The following is a 26,218-nucleotide window of genomic DNA, read 5'->3' as shown; positions in this document are numbered from 1 at the left end:
CCAGACTACCACTGAACTAGTGTGAATTAAATGTAACCTCAAAGAAACCATAGAAGGGTTAAATTGATTATTTTTGGTTTGCTTGGTTTGGTCTTGCAAAATCCAAGTTTTTTTTTATCATTATACTCTCTCAAACTCTTATTTTACTTTATTTACTCTTCTCTACACCTTTATGAATGTGTGTTTGTGTTAGTTTCTGTTAGATTAGTCAATAAAGTTTCATTTTGTATAAAGAAAGGTGCCTGTGCATGTTTATGAATCTAATGTCTTAAATTTCGATCATGCTACCTTGCTTAAACATAAATGGGTTTTTATTTTTGATAGCAATAGCCATAATTGAAGTCAACTGTCTGTTTGAACGATCACTGGACGATTCGTTTGTTCAAATTTGAAGAGTCGATTCTTTTGAAGACCCTTTCAAATGAATCTTTAATTCACTTTGAGCTAATAATAAAAAAAAACATAATAGGGGCTCTTTAAATGCATCATAATACATATTTTAAACACACAGACAGCAGTCTCTATGTCAACTGCAAACTCTCTTTACAGGTGCAATAGCACTGTGGTCTATTGTTTGCTTCACAGTAACAACATTTTCACTCTGGTTTCTTGTTCAGGCAGCAGCAGACAAGCAGTCAAGCAGTGCCTTCACTCCTTAACAATGGCTGCCACTTTCACACATACAGGAAGCTTTTTTGTGCGGTCAAGCACGATGCTCACGTCACTGTTACACAAAGCACAACAATAAGTAGGTAAAAGGTCACACTTTTTATTTAATGAAAATAAAAAAAATAATAAAAATAAAACGTAACAAAAATGCTGTGCTTGTGTCAGTTATTTCACAGGAGCATGACTAGCATTATTTTAAGTCAGACAATCAATTGCACACAGTATATTTGTATTTTTACTTATAGGTTATTTCTACACTAACACTGAATCATTGTATCAAATTCAAATTATTGACAAAACTTTGTGTTTTCAGCACTCTGGTATGAGCTCAGTGAAATGTTCTTGTATTGCATGAAAATTTGTTAAGTTATTGGGTTAAAGCCAATGCGCCGTGCCTGTGAAAGCAGCTGTCTTTTGGGTGAACAAGCACCGCTTGCACTCTGCCTTCCCAGTGGTGGAGTGATAGTGTCTGTGAATATTAAACAGCAGAATGACTAATTGTCAGTAACTTGCTTGCCCTACACAGTGACCTTATTTAAGTGACCTTACTGTTTGATTTTTTTGTTCTATTTGTGATGTAAAGTGATTCATAATAAGCACAGTTTACTGTTTAATGTACTGCCAGACTCATTTTGAATAATTATTTATTGGGTAACACTTCACTTGAAGGGGTGATCATAAGGCTCTCATGACACATTTATAACCATGACATAACACGTCATTAATACGTCATTAACCAATATAAGACTGGTTATGATGTATTTGGTTATGTCAAATTGTCAAAAATGTCAAAGACATCTCAAACAATCTTTTGATTAATGATTTTTTTTTTTTTTGAATTGGTTTTAAAATTGCAATTGAATTGTATTTGACATGAAATTTTTTTTAAAGGGCACTTGTTAATGTGTGTCAACTCATTTTGTTAAAAAGAAATAAATGTGAAAAATCATACTGTGAGGTCACTTTTGGTAATTGTATCGCATTGAGTAAATCAATTCATTTTTATCTAAGACTGCAATTTGTGCTTAAAAGATTAAAAACAGAAAATAAAAAGAAACAGAAAATAAATGTATTTAAGACAAAAATACAGTAAATGTCTGACATGATACAGTCCAAGCAGGACACATTCAAAGTGTTTTACCTTCACATGTTACAGCCTCATTCAAAACGTAATTTTGTCATTCTCATGTAAATCCCATGTTTGCAAAATCCTGGTGAAAAAAGGTTAATAAAATAATAAAGCTAAATAAAGCTAACCGGAACTGTTTTACGCTGTACACAGGATCATTAATATGAATGCCCCAGGCTGCATTTGATTGGCCAATCAGATTACAACATTGATCTTTTATTAGTCTGGTGGCTCAAAGATATCTCACTCACTCCTTCTAGCTAAGATAAACTCCTCTATTGCTTCAGGTAATATAATCTAACAAAACAACTACTCAATTTGTTAAAATATTGTTGATAAATGAACTGTGATTACTTAGCAAGTCTTAATTTTACATGCTGTGTGTGCATATGTGTGTGTGAGAGAGAGAGAGAAGGCACTGACAAACTGCAGAGTGTCAGAGAAGAGCTCATAAATATTCACGACCGTTTAAAATATGGTCAAACCTGGGCTTACAGGAGTCATTTCTGGGGTTATAGATGAGCATCTAAACTGTTTTGGAGAATTTTTGCACTTACCATAGCAACATACATACTATGTAGATATCAGAGAACAATTTAACTTATTGAATCAATGCACTCTAGTGCATCTCTTCACTTCAATGCACTGGAGTGAAGAGGTCTACTCATAATGCAATTACTTTTAAGTACTTTCTCTGATTGTTATCGCTGCACATAAACCTCACTAACGATGGGTTAAAGAGATTAACACCTATTTTTATATTTGTGTCATATGCATGTCAGTCTTTTCATATAGCTAAACAAAGCCAAATGATATTCTGTAAAATATTTAAATCCTTTTAGGACAACTTTTAAAACAAAACCTATTTTGTGAACATGCTTCTTCTATTAATATTAACAATTTCTGGTTGAGTTTGCTGTTGCTTGCTTATGTATTCTATTTATTTGCCTATCCTTTACATTTGCAGTTAGAAGCACTATTTGTAATGGTATTTATGAAAAACAATATACAGATGAATTAAAATGACAAACTAAAACTCAAATGGTTTGTGCTACAAAGTAATAAAACAATATTTGATTTGGTTTCAGCACAATTACTACATTGATAAATAAATTCTTTTTGATAAACAATTAATTTGTTTTGAAAGGCGTCTTTACACATAAATACATAGCATCCTTTATGTATATTATAGGAAAGAAGTCCCTTGTGAGGGTGGTTTCCCCCACTATCCAAAGACATGCTGCATAGGTGAAACGGAGACCATAAATTGCCCGTAGGTGTTAGTGTGTGTGTGAACGTGTGAATGTGTGAGTGTGTGTGTGTTAACCTTGCGATGGACCGGCCATCCATCCAGGGTGTTACCAAGAAGCTGGGATAGGCTCCAGCATCCCCACGACCCTACATAGGACAAGCAGTTTGGAAAATAGATGGATGGATGGTCCCTCGCAAGGAGATCATTAAATTTGGGGGCCCTTAGCATGAAAAAAGTTTGAAAAGCACTGTACTAGAGGTCACTGACACCCCATGCATTACTGTCTGGCATATTTAGCATTATTTCGATCAGCCTAAAGCGTTTTTTTTGCAGCAAATATTTGCCCTTTGAGGGAATAGGCTCACATCCACAGTAACACAACAAGCAAAGGACAGCACACATTAATTAGGGAATGCTTATTGCCATCAAATATAATTATTGAGTGTGGTACTGCCACCACAAATGTGCATTTGTGGAAAATATTAGACATCCTTATTTAAACGTTTACATACAGATGCAAGCAAAGAGATGTTTCAATAATATCTAGCGCCTTTAAGCTTCCTATTCTAAAAATGAGCTAAAAGCAGCAGCAGCAAAAAAAAAAAAAAAAAAAATTCAATCATGGCAAGCTGCATATTTTAGGGCATCATTAATCAAACAAATAATTAATGAAGGGGGCAAAAGTTGTGCTAGTCTTCAAAACAGACATCAAGCATTCTGACTTTATACGTTCTTCCATTTCTGTCTCTCTGTCTGGGACCCAGGGCAAAAAGACACTCATTACTCCTAATACCTTATAGCAATCAAGATGAAAAGCAAAAAACAGCGGCACAAGAAGGGTAAACTTTATTAAACTTCATTAAAGTCAAAGTCGGGGATCATGTCTGTAATGGTCACACTCAGTGGAGGGCGAGCAGCGTAAATCATCTCAAAGGCTTTTTTCCAGCTTAATGGCTGGGTAATTTATACTTTGATGTCGTTTGAGTGTAGCTATCACTGTCTAAGGGCTGTTTATTCTGTTTATGAGGCCTAAATAATTCCTGGCTCTTTTTACCCATAAACCCTAAGCAACAATTAACAACTGCGGACATCCCGAGCAGAGGCAGATGCATAATGAGGAAGAAAGAGAAGATGAAAAAAAAAAACACCAAGGAGGGGGGGAGAGATTACAAATGGGCAGACTGCAAATGATACCAAAGCAAATTCAACCACGTCTCGCTACAAAACAAGATATTTTAATCTCAAAGGTTCCAACACTCAGCTTAGTTGCCCCAGCAATTGACTGAATTGCTCAATTGAAATTGAATGTTCCCTCCAGAGAGCTATCCAGACCTCTTCTTGACAATGGGTGTGGGTCGGAGTTCCTCTGTTATTAAACACAGGCATTTATGGGTCGTGCTGTTTCCCTGCTGATTTTAATTTGCTGTTAGCACTCAGCACTTATGTCCCCGAGGCAAAAAATCTAAATGATAATCTAAATGCACACAAAAATATACAGAGCCAACAAAAACACCTCATGTGTAAATGTAATTATTATTTGTCTAGCAATATATCTGTGTGTGTGTGTGTGTGTGTGTGTGTGTGTGTGTATGTTAGATAGCTAGATAGATAGATAGATAGATAGATAGATAGATAGATAGATAGATAGATAGATAGATAGATAGATAGATAGATAGATAGATAGATAGAAAGATAGATAGATAGATAGATAGATAGATAGATAGATAGATATATAGATATGTAGATACGCCTTTTCTGAATGTATGCAGTAAAAACAAACAAACAATGAATAAAAAAGTTGCACTTATTCATTATCTTCTATGTTATTTTGAAAGACAAAAATTGTCTACTGATTAATATAATGTAATGTGAATTGATATTACTTAGATGATTGATAAAGAAATTAATATTAAACAATCAACAGCATTAACTATTTAATTTTTTCCCCTTTAATTTATTTAAAACCAACATATACACTAATAAAACGGTTAAGAACTTGTCACATATGATTGCAACTAAATTTAAAAAGATTTTCCTTTTCTTGATCTTGTCACTGACCATTATAAAAAAAGATATCTCCATTTGAACTCTGTATCCGCTCGAAAGGGTACAGAATGGACTGAAAAAGATCTTCTGACTGTGAAAAGCGCTTGAAGGAAAGGAGTGGGGCGAGAGGAGTCAGAGGCGGCCCACCGCTGCTCTGTAAGTATCCAGCAACAGTCTCGGCCGGCAATTAAGACAGCCTGAAACTACAGGCCGCAATAAGGTAATTAACCATTAGCAGATCATTGCAACGCTTATGAGCTCAACCTTCACAAGCACAATCATCCTAATACGGTCAGTAAAACGGCAACCTGCCATCTTCTGCCAGTTGCAGACCCGTTGCCACAGCCCATTCTTAATTGTTGGCCATCAACAGTAATTTAGCTCGCTGTCCCACATAACAGCTTGATAAACAAGAGCGGCCTAATTACACCTTGCACATTCTTCTGAGCGCAAACAATAAATAAAGCAAGGTTAAGTGTAAACGAACGGAAGTCGGGAAGAAACGGGGACTCGTGCTTCCACAATCACACAGTCGGTAATGCTCGTCTCGGGCAAGTGGAGATCAAAGACAGAGCTCCCCTTCCGCCCCAACATTGTACTTCTTTTCTTTTTTTCTTTCTTCCTCCTCCTGAAAGCACGAGTTAGGCTGGCCTAAGTTTACTCAGTGCTCGCTGGAACGGGCATGACAGGGATCACGGCTAACCCCGAAGGACAGGTGCTGCGTGGCTGGAAAGAGAGCAGCTCCCTCGTGCTCCTCGCAGGTCACTTCCAAGCAGCGCGTTAGTGCGAGCGCGGCGGCAGAAGGCCCTTAACGGGGAGTGTTGGCTGCTAGCCTGTAATTAGCTTGGACAGCTCAGGCTCAAAGAGAGAGAGGGAGGCAGCCAGGCTACATCATAATGAGCTCAGCTGGGATTAGGAGGACAGGCAGCAGGCAAGGTGGGGGCGTGAAAAGAGTGAGCCCTCCTGTACGAGGGAGCCGGGGGTAGAGATCAAGCAGGGGAGGGCCAGGCCGCACTGGCTGGCAGGGTTAGACCCCTCAGCAAAGGATGGGCCAAATGAGGCCTGGCAAGGAAAGGGCCAAGGCGGCCTAATGAAGCGCGACACCTCCAGCAGACGAGATCAGCAGTAATTAACACACACGCGCGCACCGACTGTCACTGAATGTACCCCCCAAAAATCTCCTGGGAACGAACCTCAAGACAGGAATGTCAGTGTGTTTAGCTGCTATAAATGTCTGGAGTTGCATTTGTATTCGGTGTGTATGCGCGAGTAGTTTGCAGGAAGTTGTTTTCAACATCACTTCATTCCCATTTATTTCATAGCCAACCTAGTATAGTATCTGCGACAGTCAGAACATATGTCTTGGACAATAGAACAACACGCTGGCTTTAGAACTATATGTAGTCAGCCAAAAAGAAAGCTGTTTCCCCCGCAAGTAATGTTTGATAATGGTTAATATTTCCCACAGTCTACAATGTGAATTTGCAACAGAATCCTGCCGGGTGCTAATAATGGCTGTGACAGCTCTACAGGATCTGACAAAACAGCAGACACTTACTTGTCAGAGAGTAGCTTTCTGTTCTCCTCCTTATAGAAAAACAGTTCTTTCCATAAACCCTCGCTGTCCTGTGGAAATTGTACTTTGTGCTTCACCCTGAAAAATGTAAGTAAACAGTTTATATAAATAGCAGAATATCTAGCTAGAAACATATAAGCACTTTAAACTTTTCTTTCTGACCCCCTCTGTGAAACCTCGGCTAAAGTCGCATCATCTAGCCCAGAGAAATAGAGCGTCAAAGTTTCATAGTCATAAAAACATGACAACAAAATATGCAATTTCTGTTTATTGCAGTAAATGATAGATTTAACTTAGTTTTGAAATGAAGCACTATATATACATTTATAAAATGATAAACACTGAAATTAACGATTTTATCAACACTACCTTACATCTTATTATTTTGAGGAAAAAAAAACATTGGAGGTTTGCTATATTACACTGATTTCAATCGTCACTTTGTTTACTTTTGCTATAGAAACACCTTCTGACAGATCATTTTGTTAATATATTTCTTTTCCACCATTAGAGATTGCAAACAGACTAACAAAATATTTTAATAAAATCATTTTTATATTTAATAATTTTTATATAACAATAAGAAAGTTTCTGCCAAAATCACCAACATTTCTAGAGTGGTTTATTTTGTTTTAAAGCATTTGTCAAGGTAACCTGCTTACTTTAAATTCATTTTTATGACTGATACACCACAAAATACGCAACTTGCATTACCCTGGGCAGGTACACTATCAGGAATAACAGTACAAAAGGGGTGGTACCTAACAAAAGACTCATGTTTGTATCTAAAGGTAACATTTGAAAAAGATGCTGCCTGAATGTAATGACATAAATTAAACTGCACTGCAATTCAAAATATAAAGTAGTAATACTTTAATTCTAGGTGACAGTTACACATGTGGCGAGGTGGGTAGCACGATTGCCTCACAGCAAAAAGGTCCCTGGTTCGAGCCTCGGCTGGTTCAGTTGGCGTTTCTGTGTGGAGTTTGCATGTTCTCCAGGTGCAAACTTGGGTTTCCTCCAGGTGGTCCGGTTTCCCCCACAAGTCCAAAAACATTGTGAATTGGGTAAGCTAAACTGTCCGTAGTGTATGTGTGTGAACGAGTGTGTGGTTGTTTCCCAGTGATGGGTTGCAGCTGGAAAGGCATCTGCTGCGTAAAACATATGCTGGATAAGTTGGCGGTTCAGTCCACTGTGGCGACCCCAGATTAATAAAGGGACTAAGCTGAAAATAAAATGTATGAATGAGTTGCAACTGTTGCGTGCACTTACTATTGTAATTAGAGGTAAAATTAATTATGCATAATTACATGTAACTAACCCACATTCTAACCATAACCATATAGTAAGTACATGAAATTAATTAATATTACTTGGTATTTAAATGAATAGTTACACTGTAACTCCTTCACATTAATATAAAGTGCAAACTATACAGTGAAAAAAAAGACCTGATTTGATAATTGTGAAATTATGCTCCATGCAAATATACAAAACTACAAAACCTGTACAAAACAAACACAGTAGAGAGAATAAAAATGCAAATAAGCTGAAGTTCAAGAATAACACATTAGCTTGCTGTGGTCACGTCCCACTGTGTAAATACATGTTTTTACATTGTACTTATGATTGATTAAAAAACCTTCATATAACTACATCTGTAATTAATTTATGTAATTAAATTTGTAATTACACTGTTGACCATCCTAACCATCCTTAACCTACCTGTAAACCTACCTACACCACAAGATTCCACCTCAAGAACACTGAAAGCGTTATGCAATACATTATAATCACAGTAAGTACATTGTATTTATTTTTTGATGGAAGCACATAGTAGATGAGGCCACCTACAACCCCAAATTAGAAAAAGTTGGGACAGTATGGAGAAGGCTAATAAAAAAAGTAGTTATTTCCAAATTTACTTTTGCTTGTATTTCATTGCATCATGGTTTGTCCTGTCAACTTCATTTCATTTGTAAATGTATATCCTTTCCTGTCATTCAGACATGCAACACATTCCAAAAAAAGACAGGAGCAATTTAGGCATAGCAATCAGGTAAATTGGTTGAATAATGAAGTGATTTGAAGCAGGTGATGTCAACAGGTGATTGTAATTATGAGTTGGTACAAAAGCAACTACTTTGGCAAACCTTTGTCAAGTACCACAATACGTTGTTACATGCACAAATGCCAGTTAATCCTGTACTGTGCCAAAAGGAAGCTGTATGTTAACAGTGTTCAGAAGCACAGTCGACTTCTCTGGGCTCTGTGAGGCATTTGGAATGGACCATCACACAGTGGAAACGTTTACTGTGTTCAGATGAATACGTATTTCAGGTTTTTTTGGGGATAAAAATTCACATTTTGAATAATAAAATTAAACAACGAAGACCCTGTACTGTAGCCCACCTTAAGAATTGTTTGCAGGAAGTGTGGGACAAAATTAAACCTGAAACACTTGACTTGGTGTCTTCAGTCCCTAAACATCTCTTAAGTGTTGTGAAAAGGAATGGCAACATTACAAATTGGTAAATGCTTTACTGTTCTAACTTTTTTTTAAATGTGTTGCAAGAACCAAACTTTTGGGTTTTACATGTTTATTATTTTTTTTAAATCCTGAGGAACACAATAAATAATGTGTTGTTGTAATGCAATGAAATACAAGTCAAAGTAAATTTAGAAATCACTACTTTCGTTTTTCCAACTTTTCTGATTTGGGGTTGTAATATATAATTGGTCCATAATATTATTGCAATGTAGTTAGTTTGCAAGTATAGAACAGAGATTGGTCAGATTTAAGAAAGAAAGAAAGACAGAAAGAAAGAAAGAAACTATTCAACTTTCTGGCCAGTCAATCAGTGCATCTCTACAATTAACACAAGTCATCCAACTGAGGTCAGATAATACAGAAATTTGCAAAGTGGATTTTGAATTTCATCTTTTTAACCAGGGCAGGTGGCAATTCAGCAGGGTGAGCTGCCGAGGTAAAGCTTATGAATGGGAAACACTGATTGCATAACCACAGAAAGGCTAATAGTTTTTTTGTGTGCTTAATAAAGCATGGAATCAAATTTCAGATTGAAAACCTTGACATTTGCAATATAGATATTATATTTCATTTCTGCAACTGTAACCGAGATTAACATAACTCACATTTTTAATAAGCAGGAATAAGCATGCTTTACATGCTCAGAGGATTTGCATTGTATGGGTATGCAGCAAGATTTCATAAGCTTACTTGCTGGTAAAGTTTAGAAATAGAACTGTTGAGATGATTTCCCATCATCTCAATTTGCAAGAGAGGTGGCTTTACTATTTATTTAGGATTTTATTATTGTTATTATCAGTAAATCAGTTGGATCAGTGAATCAATTATACTTCATTTTAAAAACACAAGACAAGGGCTGACAATCTGACAGGGGCTGCATGATATTAGAATTTTTTCTGCCATATATAGAGATATGAATACAATTTAACCACATGGCTTGAATGGTCTAGTTTTAAAATAAATCATAATTTTAGATTTATAATGATAAGTTTGTAGGCAGCACATCTGCATACAATATAATAAACAAATTAAAAGCGTAGATAAAAACAATAAATCAAAGATAAAGTGAAATAAACAACACTTTAAGGCTTTCTGTGGAGTCTAACATCATGGTCTTACAACACACAATGAGTCAAGATTTAAGCGACAAGCAATTTGTCTACACCACACGAGACGCAACACGCGACAGAAACATTTAAATACCAGCCATTCACTCAATTATCAGCTACTGCACTCCTGACGAACTGGTAAGGCTTATAATCTAATTATACATATTTAACCCATTTAACATTATTAAAAGAACACAGGCTGAGTCACTGACTTTCATTTTTAAACCGTTCGCTAGTTATTTTATTTTTATGATCTGAGGTGAACTCTCTGTTGCTGCTCACAGTAGTGTGGCAATAAATGTTACATAAAATGATGTTCAAAGTCACATTTGTACTATTTAACACTGAATAAAGCACATAATCAGTACCTGAGGAGATAATTGTCATAGCAGTTTATGATGTTGTTTTGCAGCAACAGTGCGGAAATAGAAATAGATAGAAAATTTGCGTGCCGCTGTCACAAATGTTTAGGATAAAAACTTGTATAGTCTTCAATGTATAAATAAAAATGCATGCACATGATAAACTTTCACCCTATTATGGTTCAACTTTATAGTGACACCACAAATTTCACGTGTTCTGAACTGTGTCTGTTTGTTAAATATAATCCAGACTCAACAGTGCACATCCTGCAATGTGATTCTTGTAGTTGCGCACATTGCGATATAGGTACTAATATTGTGCAGCCCTAAATCTGACTCCTCAAACTAAATTCAGTCTAATCTAATATCAGAATGTCATATTCAGTGATCAGTGAGGCTGTTGTTCACATTGTCAAATATTTAAAAAATAAATAAATAAAAATAAGTGTGGAAATATAGCCTTTGTGTCTACACAAATTGCTCCTTCAAAATGAACACTATCTCTTTTATATATATTTCTACTGTGATAAAAAAAAAAGGAACGGCGAAAGGTCCCTCTCAGTTTGCACACTACTATCTTTGAGTCAATATTACAAAGCAGAACAGCTCTACAACACAAATACTATTTAAACCCTATTCCACAGACACTTTCTTCTCATAACGTCCTTGAACCTACAGTATGGCAGAGTGCCTTGGGCTTCTGTGGGAGCAGCCCTACATCATGTGAAAACATTCACCCTGAGAAGCCACTCCTCAGCTAACAGCTTAACAAGCAGCAGCCCGGAGATCTTCCGTCTTAATCCATTGTGAAATTCCATATTAAAGCTCTGAATGGCCTCCTGAAGGACGTGCTCATGAAATAGACCTTAGAGAAAGACGTCTCCATTCCCCTCAAGCATCCTTCACCTCCATCTCGCTTCATTATACAGCAGGCGAGCAAACTGCGGGAACTTTTTCCGAAAACGCAGCGGCTAATTTCTTTGATTCAGCGAATCTGTTTACGAGTGCAACTTTGATCAGTGTGTGGATGTTTTAATAAGTTTTAATTTTATTTACGCATCCCAATGCACCCGGTCTGATTTACACACTTGAAAATCCCTTCTGGAGAAAGAGGGGATATGTTTTTTTATGTTTTGCTAATAGTGGTGGAGTTAATGGTGAGTGACGTCGTGGGTTGCACCGGGCTGCAGCATTCTAATGAGATGTTAGTCTACAGTCAAACGGCGCGATTCCTGCTGGGGCTCACGCTCGCTTGTGCTAATACATGTGTAATACCGTTAACTGATGCATGCCTGACCATCAGAAAGGATTCTTTAGGCTTAGCGGCTCGTCAAGCAATTTTTGGATGAGCATTCGACTCGTTTGCATATAACTATTACAAGCAAGTTTGTTCAGCAGGTAAACATGACTAACTCAACTCCCACAGGAATTAATGGCACTGTCGGAATACGAACGTTCCTGTTACGAGCTTAACAAAACAAAAGCTGTTCAGAGAAAAAAAAAGTATGCGATTTCTTTTCCTAATCAAAATGAAGAGGAAGGAGATTATCAGAGACTCGTTCTCTTTTGTGCCTCTGTTACAATCTAACACACACACACATTTGAGGTGGGTAAATTCACACTCCTTTCACACGGGATCACATTGCACTGCTGTTTTCTTTAATTAACCCAAAGAGAGCACAGCTGACAAGGTCAACACTTGCATCCCATGTGGATATTCAACATACGCTTCCATTATATACGTTTAAAAGGCTTGTGAAAAAGAAAGGGGAAAATGTTAAGGGGGTTGGGGAAATTGTCATGACATTTCGCTGCTTCTAGGGGTTTAGGTTAAAACCAAAGACTCAAAGGAGGGAATCAAAACCTTTTCTCTCAATCTTTCCCCCACTTTTTTCTTCCTCTCTATTCCGCCGATATAAACAGTCACCTTGGCCTTTTCAGGATGAAGTACTTCTGCACCCCTCTTCCTAAGAGCCAAAGCCTGTGCTGCATTTCACAGAGATTAGAGGAAGGGTGGGAGACAGTGGCTAAAAGTCCTCGGTAATTTGTGTGTGTGTGTGAGTGTGTGTGTGTGTGTGTGTGTGTGTGTGTGTGTGTGTGTGTGTGTGTGTATAAACTGTCCTGCTATTTCACACTAAACGTGCAAGAACGGTTTTATTAGTTTTTTAATTTGCTAGGACATATTTATCCTTTTCTAAACAGTTCTCGTTACTAACAAACCAAGAATTACAGTACATCTCTCTAAATTTGAAGAAACTATGGCTACACACATTTACAGTAACACTTTATTCTTAAGTAGATTTTTTTTTTCAAATACATGATAATGAAATTGAATACATAGCAAGGTCAACGTAGGTCCAATGTAGGTCAACTACATCTAATCATTATAACTGTGTTAATTCTGTTTTGATGTGAAACGTATTGCTATATAATATTTTAGAGATGGGCAATAATTCGATAACAATAATTATCCTGATATATATTTTTTTCAATAAAATGATAATGACAGTTAGTGTTCGATAACGTTTATGCACTATGTCTAACACTGCGCAGGGATTTTGCAGCCTGCACTTCTGGATGCCGCACCACGTAGTATTAGTTTACAGCCATACCGTATCAGTTGCACTTGGAGGAATAAAGTCACAGTCACAGACAATAGCTATGTTTCCATCCAAAAATGTGAATTGACTTTGTGCGCAAAACTGGATTATTGCATTAAAAAAATGTGCGAATAGCAGCGCTTCTATCCAACGAGTCAAAGCGAACAAAATCGGCACTTCCTGATTAACTGGCACCAAATATCAACAGTAAAAACATAATTTGGTGCAGGAGAAGCTGTGTGAACCTTTTCTTATTTTAATAAATGACTTGTGCCTCAGAAGGCAATCCTGACTGTGAATGCACAGTGGCATTTGAAGGCGTGAGATGTGGAGCACAGTTCTTGATTCTGGAGGTCATTAATAATATAACACTCAAACTGAAATGGTTAAGGCATTTTAGAAAGACCAAAACAACATTTCAGATGTTTTACAATGTGCTCAGCCTGCTGGTTTATCCATTGGCACACATTTTTATCATCACAAGATCTCTTATAAAACAACCACATTACTTTATTTAATGCGTATATTGGAATTTGTTTGGTAAAAGTGTTTCTATCGTAGTTTATGCACATCCTTTCTTATCGAATGAAAAGTTTATCCTACTTAGTTATGCGCAAGGGCGTTGCTAGACATAAAGCTCTACTGGGGCACGTGCCCCCTTCCCCCTTCCCGCCAAAATGTAGCCAATATATCACAGGGGTTTGTGTAGCAGCAATTACAGTGGAGCATTAATTAAATCCTTTTTTCCCGTGGAGCGAAACAAACACTGCACAGTTGTGTAGCGATGGAGACGCAAAAAAATATATTCATATATTTTTTACAAATAACGCATTTCGTTTTGTACAATTTGTATCTTAGTTTTTGTCATCAGTAATCTACAAAATAAACAATACTAACTAATAAACTTTGAGGTGAAGCGATGTGCCTCAGGGCCTATCTACTGAAAGGGTTACCTACAACCTTAACCACCCTGCTATGTAGCGCATATATAGCCTATATTGTAACCCTTTCAATAGATAGACCTCATCAATGACATACTAAGCATGGAAATTTAAAGGATAAGTTATGCTTTGCGCTGTGAGATGCGTCCATGACTTTACACATTAAAGTAATAATGTGTGCAGGTTATGTACCTTATGGAGTCACTCTCTTAATATTGGACATTTAAGAAGCATAAAACGCTGTTATGAAACAAACTCTCTTAAATCTGCTGGTGCTGCTATTAATACGCAGATCTCGGTTATGCTGGTGCTGCCGTTAATACACGGTTCAGGTAATCAAAAAGCCAGCTCGCCTATATGATGTTTAATTATGGGTGGGTCGCAGGTGGAGAAGTTCAATCATTGGTTATGCAGACCACTTTGACTAAAATATCAAAAAGTTTAAACACTTTGATTAAACTAAAGCGAAACTGACCGATCAATGGATGTTTGTCATAAAGAGTGATAATATAGGCTGCTCTTTTAATTTTGATCATACAGTTAACAAAGATTCAATATTCGAAACTGAATATTTCACTTTTATTTTATTTATATTACGATTGTATTTAACAGAGCAGTTTGTGTTTTGGCCGCGGCATATAGCGGACCCTGAGGCACATCGCTTCACCTCAAAGTTTATTAGTTATTCTTGTTTATTTTGTAAATAACTGACCGACAAAAACTAAGATACAAATTATACAAAACAAAATTCGTTCAAAGAATATTTTTCTTCCGACGAAAATATATATAATATATATTTTTGTGCGTCTCCATCGCTACACAACTGTGCAGTGTTTGTTTCGCTCCACGGGAAAAAGGATTTAATTAATGCTCCCGTAATTGCTGCTACACAAACCCCTATGATATATTAGCTACATATTTTTATAAATGTCTTTACACAAAATTATTATATGCTATAGCCTATAGCCTACTTTAAATAAGTCAAAATATACGCAATTGTTGACTCATCACTGTGGTTGCAGCTTGCGCGTCTGTTAGCTTCTGTAAAAAAAGACATTTGACCAGCCTTTTAGCAAAGCCTATATTAATATACTGATATTCCTGTGCCAGTTTGACACTGTACATTAAACTGAGAATAGTTTAACTACTTCACAACACTCCGTCACCTGAACTCAGCGCGAGGGCTAAGGAGAAAAGTGCAGCGCTGAGGTAAAATCATATTCTCAAGTCATAATCTTTGAAATAATTATAAATTATAAATAAAAGTATTCTTATTATTATACATTATTTTTATATACATATTATTATTCTTATATACATATTATTATTCTTCTAAATAATCTTAAATGTAACTGGAAAACAATGTTAAGACAACTGGAGTGATGCTAAGATCATTTAAGAAATCTTTTGCATAAATATAAATTTCATTTTAATGAAATTCTATTGACAATTCAATAAAATACAAAAAAAAAAGAAAAAAAAAGATGTGTTATAGGATTATCTGTTGTAGACTTGACACATGGCAGATAATTAGGTGTATTAAGTCTTACCTCCCTGACTCGTCATCCCTCCTTTTTGCTTCAAACTAAAAAATCTATCAGGAGGCATGCTTATTAAGATCACCATCATATTGTTTAAACTTTAGTTTTGTCCACTTGCAAAACAAAATAAGCTGTTATGCTGGTTTTACAACGAATGAGCGGCGCGTAACAAGCAGGTAGCCGTCTTTTTTGGCGCGCATGTTTACTACCGGGACTCTCAGAGCAGTGCGTGCAAGAGGCGCGCCTGTTCTTTGCGCACACACTGAGATGCGTCAGTTTCCTTTTTGATTAAACACATTGCTTTCACCAGCGTTGGTTCGGTTGCACTTAGAGAATAACGTCTTTATTTCGGAATTCCCACTCTTAATAAATACACTTGCATATGAAGTAAATCATATCTCAATGCATTTACTGGGGCACTGGAGATTTTTACTGGGGCACGTGCCCCAGTGAATTGGGTCTAGCGACGCCCCTGGTTATGCGTATGTTTTTTATTCGCATTTTCAAAATGTATGCGCATCTTGGCGTTTCCATCAACTTTTTTATGCGCATATCCAAAACGCGTATAAAAATAGGTGGATGAAAACGTAGCTACTGTTGACAAGAAACGTCAAGTACTTCAGTAGTCTGGAGCTACTTTTACGTTTTTTGAAATCTGACATAAAACAGAGCAGAGTGTCATGTCATCATTTTCGAAAGCAGTGCCTTACGAGAAAACAAAAAACAGGTAGATGACAGACCACATAATCTCAATTAACACTTGATGCTTGCTGTAAACTAGGGTTGCACGGTTTACTGGTAAGATGGTAGTATCGTCATACCATGGCTACAAAATACTGGCGGTGCCACTGAAGTTTGTAAACGGTACTATTGCCATTAACGGTCTATCTACAATACATAATGTTGCATGTGGAAAAGTCACTAAAATGCTTACACGTTTGAGCAACAATAGACCATTTTATTAGAATAGTCAGTGGAGTCTGTAGAATTCACGCATTTTGTGGTAGCCTATAGCAGTTTTTCTTACATTTCAGTTCGAATCTGAATTAGTTCATTTCTGCTCCTGTCAATATGATTTAGTAGCTACAATCTCTTAAAAAGAGCGACTCACAAAGTTAAATTTTGAATTACTCACCTGATAAGAAAAACAAACAAACAAAAAAAAATTTATACCAGAAACATAGAAACAGAATTTTTGAACACTTCATAAAGCCTTATTTGGTTTGAAAAATTATCTTTTTGTTACAAATTTAATTTGGTATAATTTGTATCTTTATTTTAATGTTTTTAAAATTTGCATCTTTTGTTTTAATGTCAGTTATCTACAAAATAAACAAAAAGAACAAATATATTTTAGATGAAGTGATGTGCAAATACTTTTTTAATAATAAGGGAATCATCATTCAATTGAAGTAAGCCTATTATAACATATACAACATAGTATTTCTAATTTTCTTTATTTCATGAATTTGAGTTATGAATTACAGTATCGCAATGCTACTTGGTATCACGATACTTCAACCGTACTGTAAACTACAGGTTGCATTATTTAATAATTGATAGGACATTTTTTTGTTGTCAATCTTATTTTTCCTTTTTAATATTAACATATGTTACACAGTTCTTTGAAATCTGTAATACTACTATTCTCCCTTATGGACGGTTATATAACCAGCCTTATATATATATATATATATATATATATATATATATATATATATATATATATATATATATATATATATATATATATATATATATATATATATATATGTATATATATATATATATATATTATATATATATATGTATATGAGCAATTCCATGAAAATGTCAACCTCATCATGAATAAATAAACTTTTTACCAAAATAACAAAACCAATTTAAATTTGCTCATTAAGGTCTATATTTTGTTATGATGTGCTCTTGTCGAATTTTTAAGGAAATTTCTTTGTTTATCCATGAAACATGAGGATTGTGCTAATGGTAAATTTCATTTTCATCCAACCACATTTCGTGGGGTTAAAGACTCACCTTTTCCATGCTTTATGTTAACAGTAAGTTTTCTGCAGAAGGATTGGGGTCTGTAGTATAAATAATTACCCAAACTTTTTCATAACATTACTGCCTTTTTAATTTATGAGCTACATATTTAAGACATCACACAGCTTCGATCACGTGTCACGTGCGTAAAGATTTAATGAAAAAGTTTATATTGTGTAATAAATATGATCACAAATAAAATGAAACTTTATATACAAAGCCAAAATATGTCCATGCTAATTATGATCGACAACTCATCTCAGGTCTTTGCTCTAAACAACCATATTTTTGCGTCACGGACGTGATCATTTTGAACTCCCTATTAATATAAGCCAATGACAAGCGCATATTTGTTCATTATGATGCTGCATTATAATTACTGATTTACATTACATAATATCCATACGTTATATCAAGAACTGAACATTTCAGTTAAACATAAACCACTTTAGTAACATTTCAGAAATAAATGTTTAATAAAGAGAACATAACAATTTGCATATTGCCATAACCTTGGTGCAAAATCTTGGTGTTTTGGCGATGCAGCACCTTGTTTTGAAGCACTTCTTGGTTATTTTGTAGATAACTGACCCTCAAATAATACATCAATTAATTAAGATTTTATACCAAAATTTATACCAAAACTACGGATGCTCATTTCAGTTAATTTTGCCAACCGACAACCGCAGTTCGGTAACCAAACATTAACCGTTAACAGATTAATAATAAAATATTACTTAATTAAAAAAAAATATTTGACGTGTCTATTTTGTCTGACACATTAAATATTGCTTTTTAAAATACTGATTTATTTTACATGCGAACAGCATACAGAACATAACAGAGCATCTTCACGCACCTGCAGTGTTCTCAGCAGCATAGGAAAAGAGAATAAACTAAACAAAAAGAATAAAATAAATCCTGCTCTAGACCTTTTCACTTAAATGACAATTTTAAATTACAAAACGAAAACACTGACTGAATCCTTTTTAAGGACCGGCTTAGGCTGTTTATCCAATCATGTTTTTTTCTTCCATCAAATAAAAATATTAGGCAAATATATTATCTCAAATAGATCGCTCCATGAAAAATATGAATTTAATTAATGATCCGCTGTTAGTATTATATTACAAAACCTCTGTCAACATTTTTAATAGAAGTCATTAGTTTAAAGATTATGTCTTAATTATGATTATGACTTATTTCCTCTGTCTCGCTCTTTGTTCATGTGTGTGCGTGCTGCGTGTAATGAAAGAATGACAATGCACCTCAAGGCTCATATGTTGACTTTTTGTAAAGTATAGGCTACTACATAGCATATAACAATTTTGTTGTTTACATATGATATTGCATTAACTTGCATACATGTTTTATTAGCTATAAAATGAAAGCCTCAGTTTGGTGCGAAGTTATCATTTTGCAAAAACCTTTAGATTTGTTTGATTGGTAGATTAGGCTATGTAGGATATATAAAAATTTATATTATATAAGAACTATTAATAACAGTAATTTTCAAATGGAAGAAGGTTGGTTTGTTGGTTGTAGCCTACACCAAATCATCAATAGGTTATTTGTTGAGTTTATGACGCGGCTCCAGGCAGCACAGAGGCGATCAGCCTCAACCAGTATAGGTTCACACCTCTATTCATCTCACTCAAGTTTAGGCAATAGTAAGTAAAACTGGCCACAATTTTGTTTGCCTGGCAGAGAAATACATCTTTTAAATACATTAAATACAAAGGCTGGTTATTTTATATGTATGTAGCTGTGATTTTGTTGGACATCATTTTTAATGAGAAACTGAAAAGACAGCATTTTTATCTTGTAAAAGTGTTTCCTCAGCACTGTCATGATCGATCTGTGTAGGCTACATTGTACGAAATCTTTACAAGAAGAATTCTGGTGCATAACTAACAAATCTCAATAAACAGGATAAGTGCAAAAAAGCAAATGCAAACATTAAATAAGAGATTTCGTACCTGAACATGCAGAAGCGACCCATGAGCATCAATCTCCCATAACGTTAAATCTGCTAATTATTTATGTATACTTGCACGAGGCTCTCGCAGATTTGAGGGGCGCTTAATATTTCTTCAATCCAGAACTCATGAAGCAATAACCATGAATTTGGTCTTTTCCTACTGCTCAAAATGCGCACGCGCGGATCACGCTGCAGGCACATGTGCAGGCTTCAGTAGAGTTTTCCTTTCATACAGAGCATAAATGTGTTTTTATTTTATTTATTAAATAACTATTTATAAAGATAGAAAATAATTGTTGTGCTTTTATAGTAGTTACCTAACGCATTTGTTCCAACCCAAATGGGAAATGGTTCACAGTTTAGCTCCCTGCTTTAGTAAATGTGTAGAATAAGCAAATGTTGACTATTTCCTACATTTGAAATATGAAATGCAACTATCAAGTAAGAACTTACAAGTCATGGGTATCTTCAGCTTCCTTCAGTCGCTCCGTCACTGTTTTGTAGTTGGTCTGAATGATGCGTAAACGATCATGATGTTTGACATGGGCTTTCCGAAGATCCTCATTTTCCTGAGTCTGTAGTTTATAGACGAGAAAACATACAGTACACATTTAATAAAAAAATTAAATGTATATTGTATGCCTTGGATTACTTAATCAGCACCACATAGAAACAGGGCACTGTGAAATCCGCTGAATCCCCAACCCCCCAGTAGTAGTAAAAGCAGTAACAGTAGTAGACTAAATATATCCCATTGCATAACAATAAAACATTTCTTTCTCAATTTCATCAAGTTAAATTGAAGTTTTATTCAAACAATTAGTCATGAAGTCACTTCTATATATGTAATACAGTTTATTTAATTTTATAATTATACAATATCTAATTTTGTCTAGGGGTATAAAGACTTTCAAATTGTACATCCCCCACAATACTCTTATAGCAAACTGAGGTATTCCCATCCCACCATAGACCACCAACAAGACATTCCAAGAAGACATTTCAAATGTAATGCATGGTAAAACAATGAGTTAAGTGTTGACAATTCGGCTGTGCAAATATTTCATTTTAGTTAAGCCAGATCTGCTGAACCGAACTGTTCCATACCATAGGGCCAATACATAGACTGCAAAAGATATGGACGTAGTATCCGTGGTGTCACCCATAGGTTTCTGAAGAGCGCAAATGAAGCTACAAGTAGGCATGGTCAACCGTCGTCATTTTGTTTCCGTGTCATCGCACTCACCGAAAGTGACCAAAAAAGGGGCGAAGCGTTAGTGGAGCTACAAACGCCTGCTAGCACTTTGCTTAGATAGGCTTTTCTTTGGGAGAAACGCTAAACACTTCATTACTTGCGATTTGTTTGTGTTCTGACCAAATGCTTGGTTGTACACTATATCAATAAAGTGTTTAGACTTTTAAAAACACTGTTGTAATTTATTGAGCCACTAGGCATTGTTCTTATGACATCTATGTTAATAGACATCATAGTTAATAAATGCAAGGTTATTTTTGAAATCCTGGCATAACAACATGACAACGTTTCAGATGTTTAATAGCCTACAGCTAATCAATCTGTCAGATTTTTGAGTACTTTACAGGTCTAAAAAAAATTATAAATTATCTTAAGTAAAACAAATTCATTTATAGATATGGTATGCATGTATATAATTTCACCACCTGGTAAATGGAGGCAACTTGAATGGTTTGTGAACACAATTAAATGCACACAGCATGCCATATTATCTGATTATTGTAGGAAATAATTCCAAAAGGCAACTGACAGTGTAAAGCCATATAAAACAACAAAAAAAGATGTATTAGCCGAGTTCAGCGGCTAATCAGCCAGAATCAGCTGAGGTGACAAGACAGCGAGCAACGAGACCTAGCTGTCACTCAATTGGCCCCTTAATTATGCAGACTTAATAAAACGAAATAAAAATGAAACTGATGAATTATAATAAAAATTCTCCCCCTCACATTTGTCATAAAGGGTAATATTAGCTAGATGCACCAAAACCATCTTTTGTACCAGGCTGTAAACATGTTTTTATCAGCTGTAAAATTGGTCAATTTAGCACTGCAGTCAGTGAACATCTGGACTTCCTGGAGCCAGCCCCCAAAGGCAAGTCGATGAATTGCAGTTTCAGTTACTTCTGTATTGGCTTCACAAGGGCGAGTGGGATGTTGCCGCTTGGTCCAATACCATGAACCGAACCATGGCATTAGTGTATCATTACACAACTCATTTTCTCACATAAAACAGTAAAATGCTGGTGAAGTGACTGTCCGGGGAGCTCTAGAGAAGTTTGGCTGTGTACTGTATGTGCTCACATAATAAGATGACAAATCTGCAAAACAACACACACGTCATGTTTTCTTGATCACAGACAATGAAACGGTTCCATTCATTTACAAAAAGATGCAGAACAGTTTTATGCAGTATAATATTAACGGACACTAGTCCAAATCATAACTTGATTAGAAGCACAGTACTACTTTCTATTTCTTTCTCCTTAATGTATCTAATTCTGTGACATTATACTGCTAATTTTTTATGAGTAGATGAAGTTCCACACTGCAGAAATCATAAGGCCAATAAGAATTTAGAAATCAGAACATTTCCCATTAATTCATCATTGATATATAAGAAATAGTAAAAGAAATGTCACCACCTGGATTTATTTAAAACAATAAGTAAAAACCTCATAATGCATAATTACTGCATTGATAATTATGTTTCTGCTGGAAATAAGTTATTTACAGATGCAAGGAGTTCTTAAACAATCATGTTGGATGACACATCCTGTGGTCATAGAAAAAGAAATTAATCGGTTTCAAAAGGGTCCATATATTTTCATGCATCAAGCTAAGAAAACATCGAAGGAGATCACGGTAACTACTAAAATTGCATTAAGAACTGTCCAATGAATTATTATTAATTGGAGGGATAGTGCGGAACCATCATCTTTGAGGAAGAAATGTGCTTGAGAAAAAATCTGGAATGGTTGAGACTGGTGATCACTTAAGTGTCTGGTGAAATCAACAGGAAAAAACAAACAAACAGTAAAACTCACAATGTTTAATAGCGAAAGTAAGAGCATTTCAACCCACACAATGCAAAGAGAGCTTGAGGGATTGGGACTAAACTGCTGTGTTGCCTTGAGAAAACCACTTATCAGTGAGTCTAACTGGAAAAATATAAATTTGCTAGGGAACATAAAGATTGAACTTAGGAGAAATGGAGGAAGGTCAAGTGGCCTGTGGAAGTGATGCACCTATCTTGCCTAGTGTCCACCATACAAGCTTGTGGGGGCAGTGTTGTGATCTGGGGATGCTGCAGTTGCTCAGGTCTAGGTTAAGCAACATTATGTGCCCAAAGAACGAGATCAGCTGACTACCTGAATATACTGAATGGCTAAGCAATTCAATCAATGGACTTTTTCTTCCCTAATGGCAAAGGGATATTCCAAAATGACCATGCTATGATTCACCAGGTTTGAACTGGGAAGGAGTGGTTCAGGGAGCATGCAAAAGTCCAAACTATACCCTATTGTGAATCTTTGTGAATCATCAACACAAGATTTTGGCAAAAAAAAATGAATGCAACTTTGTACAGAAATAAATGTTATAACACTGCAGAAGCATATTGAAACTAAGGGTGGGAGGTGAAAACTTCATCAATGCAACACGATTCTTACTTCAGTGACAGTCCAGAACTGATAATCGAATAAACAGATTTGATAAATAGAAAAATTATAAGCACTGACATGAAGCACTGCTGATTGTTCCTTATTTCTCTTTGTAATCTGGCATTTCAATATTACATTCAGATTATGTTCAAGATGAACATACATTTTTCAATAAAAAAAAAATACGTTTTTAAGATTTCAGTATTGACATACACGGATTCCAATCTTAAACAAAAGCTTAAAAGAAAAAATGTAAAGTTGGAAACATGTATTTGCGCATCTGAAGAAATTATAAAACTCGTAGAAATCTCTGAGAATCTGATCAAATTGGGAAGTCCCTACAGATTCCTGGTTCTAATTGAAATGATGCAATGGCAAATGCATGCCATAATCAAAGCTAAAGGTGGTCTAAAGAAATATCAGATCATGTGACTTTTAAGGGGGATGGGCAGTGTATCGTACAACAGCAAAATAAATTATGGATATCAGATTCTTTCAGGCGTGGGCACACTTTCAAATGATTCTTATTTCATTTTACTGACATAATCTGTGTAAGTAATGCAGTACAAATAAAGCAATATGTTATTAATCTGTTTTTCTTTATGTGTACCCCAGTGACAACCCACACAAGCTGAATTAAATGCCATGTACCGTTTATTGTGTAATCCATATACCAACAACTTCCTGTAGTCAGAAGTACACATGAATTTTATTTTAAAAAGTCTATGCTCTGCTATTTCCAGCTACTCATTCAAAAAGATTTGAGACATATTACCATAAAGTAAACACTGTCATAAGTAATCAACGTAAGATCATAAGCAATATCTTGGCATAAATGTGCTGTATTCACTGAGTGAGAACTCCTCTGAAAATAGAAACCAGCAGAACATGCAGCTCTGAATGTATTAACAGGAAATCATCCGCATTAGTAATAAAACAATTTTACATACTCAAATTAAAGGCATCTTAATGTGATAACGACAAAGGTTTCTATTTATTTCATATATATATATATATATATATATATATATATATATATATATATATATATATATATATATATATATATATATATATTTCCCAGTGAGAAAATGAATGAATGAATGAATGAATATTTATATATGTATATATGAGCAATTGCATGCAAGTTTTCACCAAAATAGAGAAACCGTTTCTACATTTTTTGTTTCAGCAAGTATTTTACAGTTCTTTAAAAATGCTCAAAAATGTCTCTGTCAGTGTTTTCAAACTATTATATTTGATTTAACAAAGTCACACAAGTGCCAATTTCAAATTTGTCACATCTATAACGGAAAAATGACATCCATAGTTAAGATTTTCCCTTATAAATGCAAAAAATGTCAAATAAAAGAAATGATTTTGTTCTATAGTGAGCCAACTTTTATCCTTTTGATTAGCATTGTTTCTTTTGGATTGTGCAGTTTTAGTCACAGAATTTCTACAAAGTATATTGCATACTGTAAAGTCGCAAAAAAAATGTTGTCACATCCATAACGCTAGTTGGAAAATATACACAGTTGCTTCAGTATAATGTTCACATACACTTTCTATGTGAATTTATGTTTTGAGTTTTATTGCAAATGTCACAACCATAATGCATAATAAAGTCCCTTTATTAATCTGGGGTCGCCACAGCGGAATGAACCGCCAACTTATCCAGCCCTTCCAGTCGCAACCCATCTCTGGGAAACATCCATACACTCACTCACACTCATACACTACAGACAATTTAGCTTTCCCAATTCACCTGTACCGCTTGTCTTTGGACTGTGGGACAAAACGGAGCACCCGGAGGAAACCCACCCGAACACAGGGAGAACATGCAGAAACGCCAACTGACCCAGCTGAGGCTCGAACCAGCGACCTTCTTGCTGTGAGGTGACAGCACTACCTACTGCGCCACTGCGTCACCCTTATACATATATATCCCTTATACATATATAAAAGTCCTTAGGTATTATTAAGTATTAGGACTTTTTAAATTCAAACCTTCTTAATCGCAATGTCAGCAAGATGTAAGATGTAACAGCAAGATGTAATGAATTAATTGCAAGATATAAAGTAGCATTAAAAATTCTACAGTATACAGTAGTACAATATTTTGAAAATGGCCATCGATGCAGTAGTGGATTGTATGCAACTACACAAATCTCATTGTTGGGTCAGTTTTTTCATAGTCAAGAAGAAAAAAAGGTTGGACTGTTGCCATGCTCATACCTCATACCCATGTGAATATTTCTATTTTTAAGTGTCCTTGTACTGACAATTTGCCTTTGGTGTGAATAGGCCTCACCTGGTGCAGTGGCTAAAACAAAGAGCTGCAATAAAATAATAATTCTTCACACACATACTTTTACTACACACACACAAAAAAAAATCTAACTCCAGTTCTTAATGACTGCTGCTTGTCTCATAACATCCCCTATCTAAATATACAGAAATGCAAGGATAACCATTCAACCATCATCTGATGTTTGGATTTATGCATTCCACATAATGTCTAGATTGTTTTGAAAGTGATTTGAGGAAAAAAAAGGTAAACCCTAAAAGGCCCTGTTCTAAATGTGTACTTTAGACTATGCCAATAAGTTCCATATGGATAAAGAAGTGTAAGCCATCTCAGTTTAACCACTCCAGCAGCCAATGACAACACTGTCTCTTCCACAACAGAAAGAGTGTGTTTTTAGTAAAAGCATGCATACACA

General features: G+C 35.5%; 1 protein-coding gene across 2 annotated transcripts in view; it reads right to left on the bottom strand.

Annotated features, from left to right (window-relative positions):
* The window catches only part of cntln (centlein, centrosomal protein), a 171,940-nt gene that overhangs the window by 77,215 nt on the left and 68,507 nt on the right, over positions 1-26,218 (bottom strand). The window contains exons 11-12 of one of the 2 annotated variants that reach the window (XM_056459097.1): positions 20,254-20,375; positions 6,655-6,750 (exon numbers count right to left, since the gene is read on the bottom strand). In XM_056459097.1, coding sequence (XP_056315072.1) covers positions 6,655-6,750; positions 20,254-20,375 — 218 coding nt within the window. The remainder of the gene's footprint in view (positions 1-6,654; positions 6,751-20,253; positions 20,376-26,218) is intronic. The other variant, XM_056459104.1, reaches the window with a different exon arrangement.

This window comes from Danio aesculapii, chromosome 1, assembly GCF_903798145.1.
Source record: "Danio aesculapii chromosome 1, fDanAes4.1, whole genome shotgun sequence".
Classification (NCBI taxonomy): domain Eukaryota; kingdom Metazoa; phylum Chordata; class Actinopteri; order Cypriniformes; family Danionidae; genus Danio; species Danio aesculapii.
The sequence above is the reverse complement of the archived record's forward strand: the minus strand, read 5'-3'. Positions and strand labels throughout refer to the sequence as shown.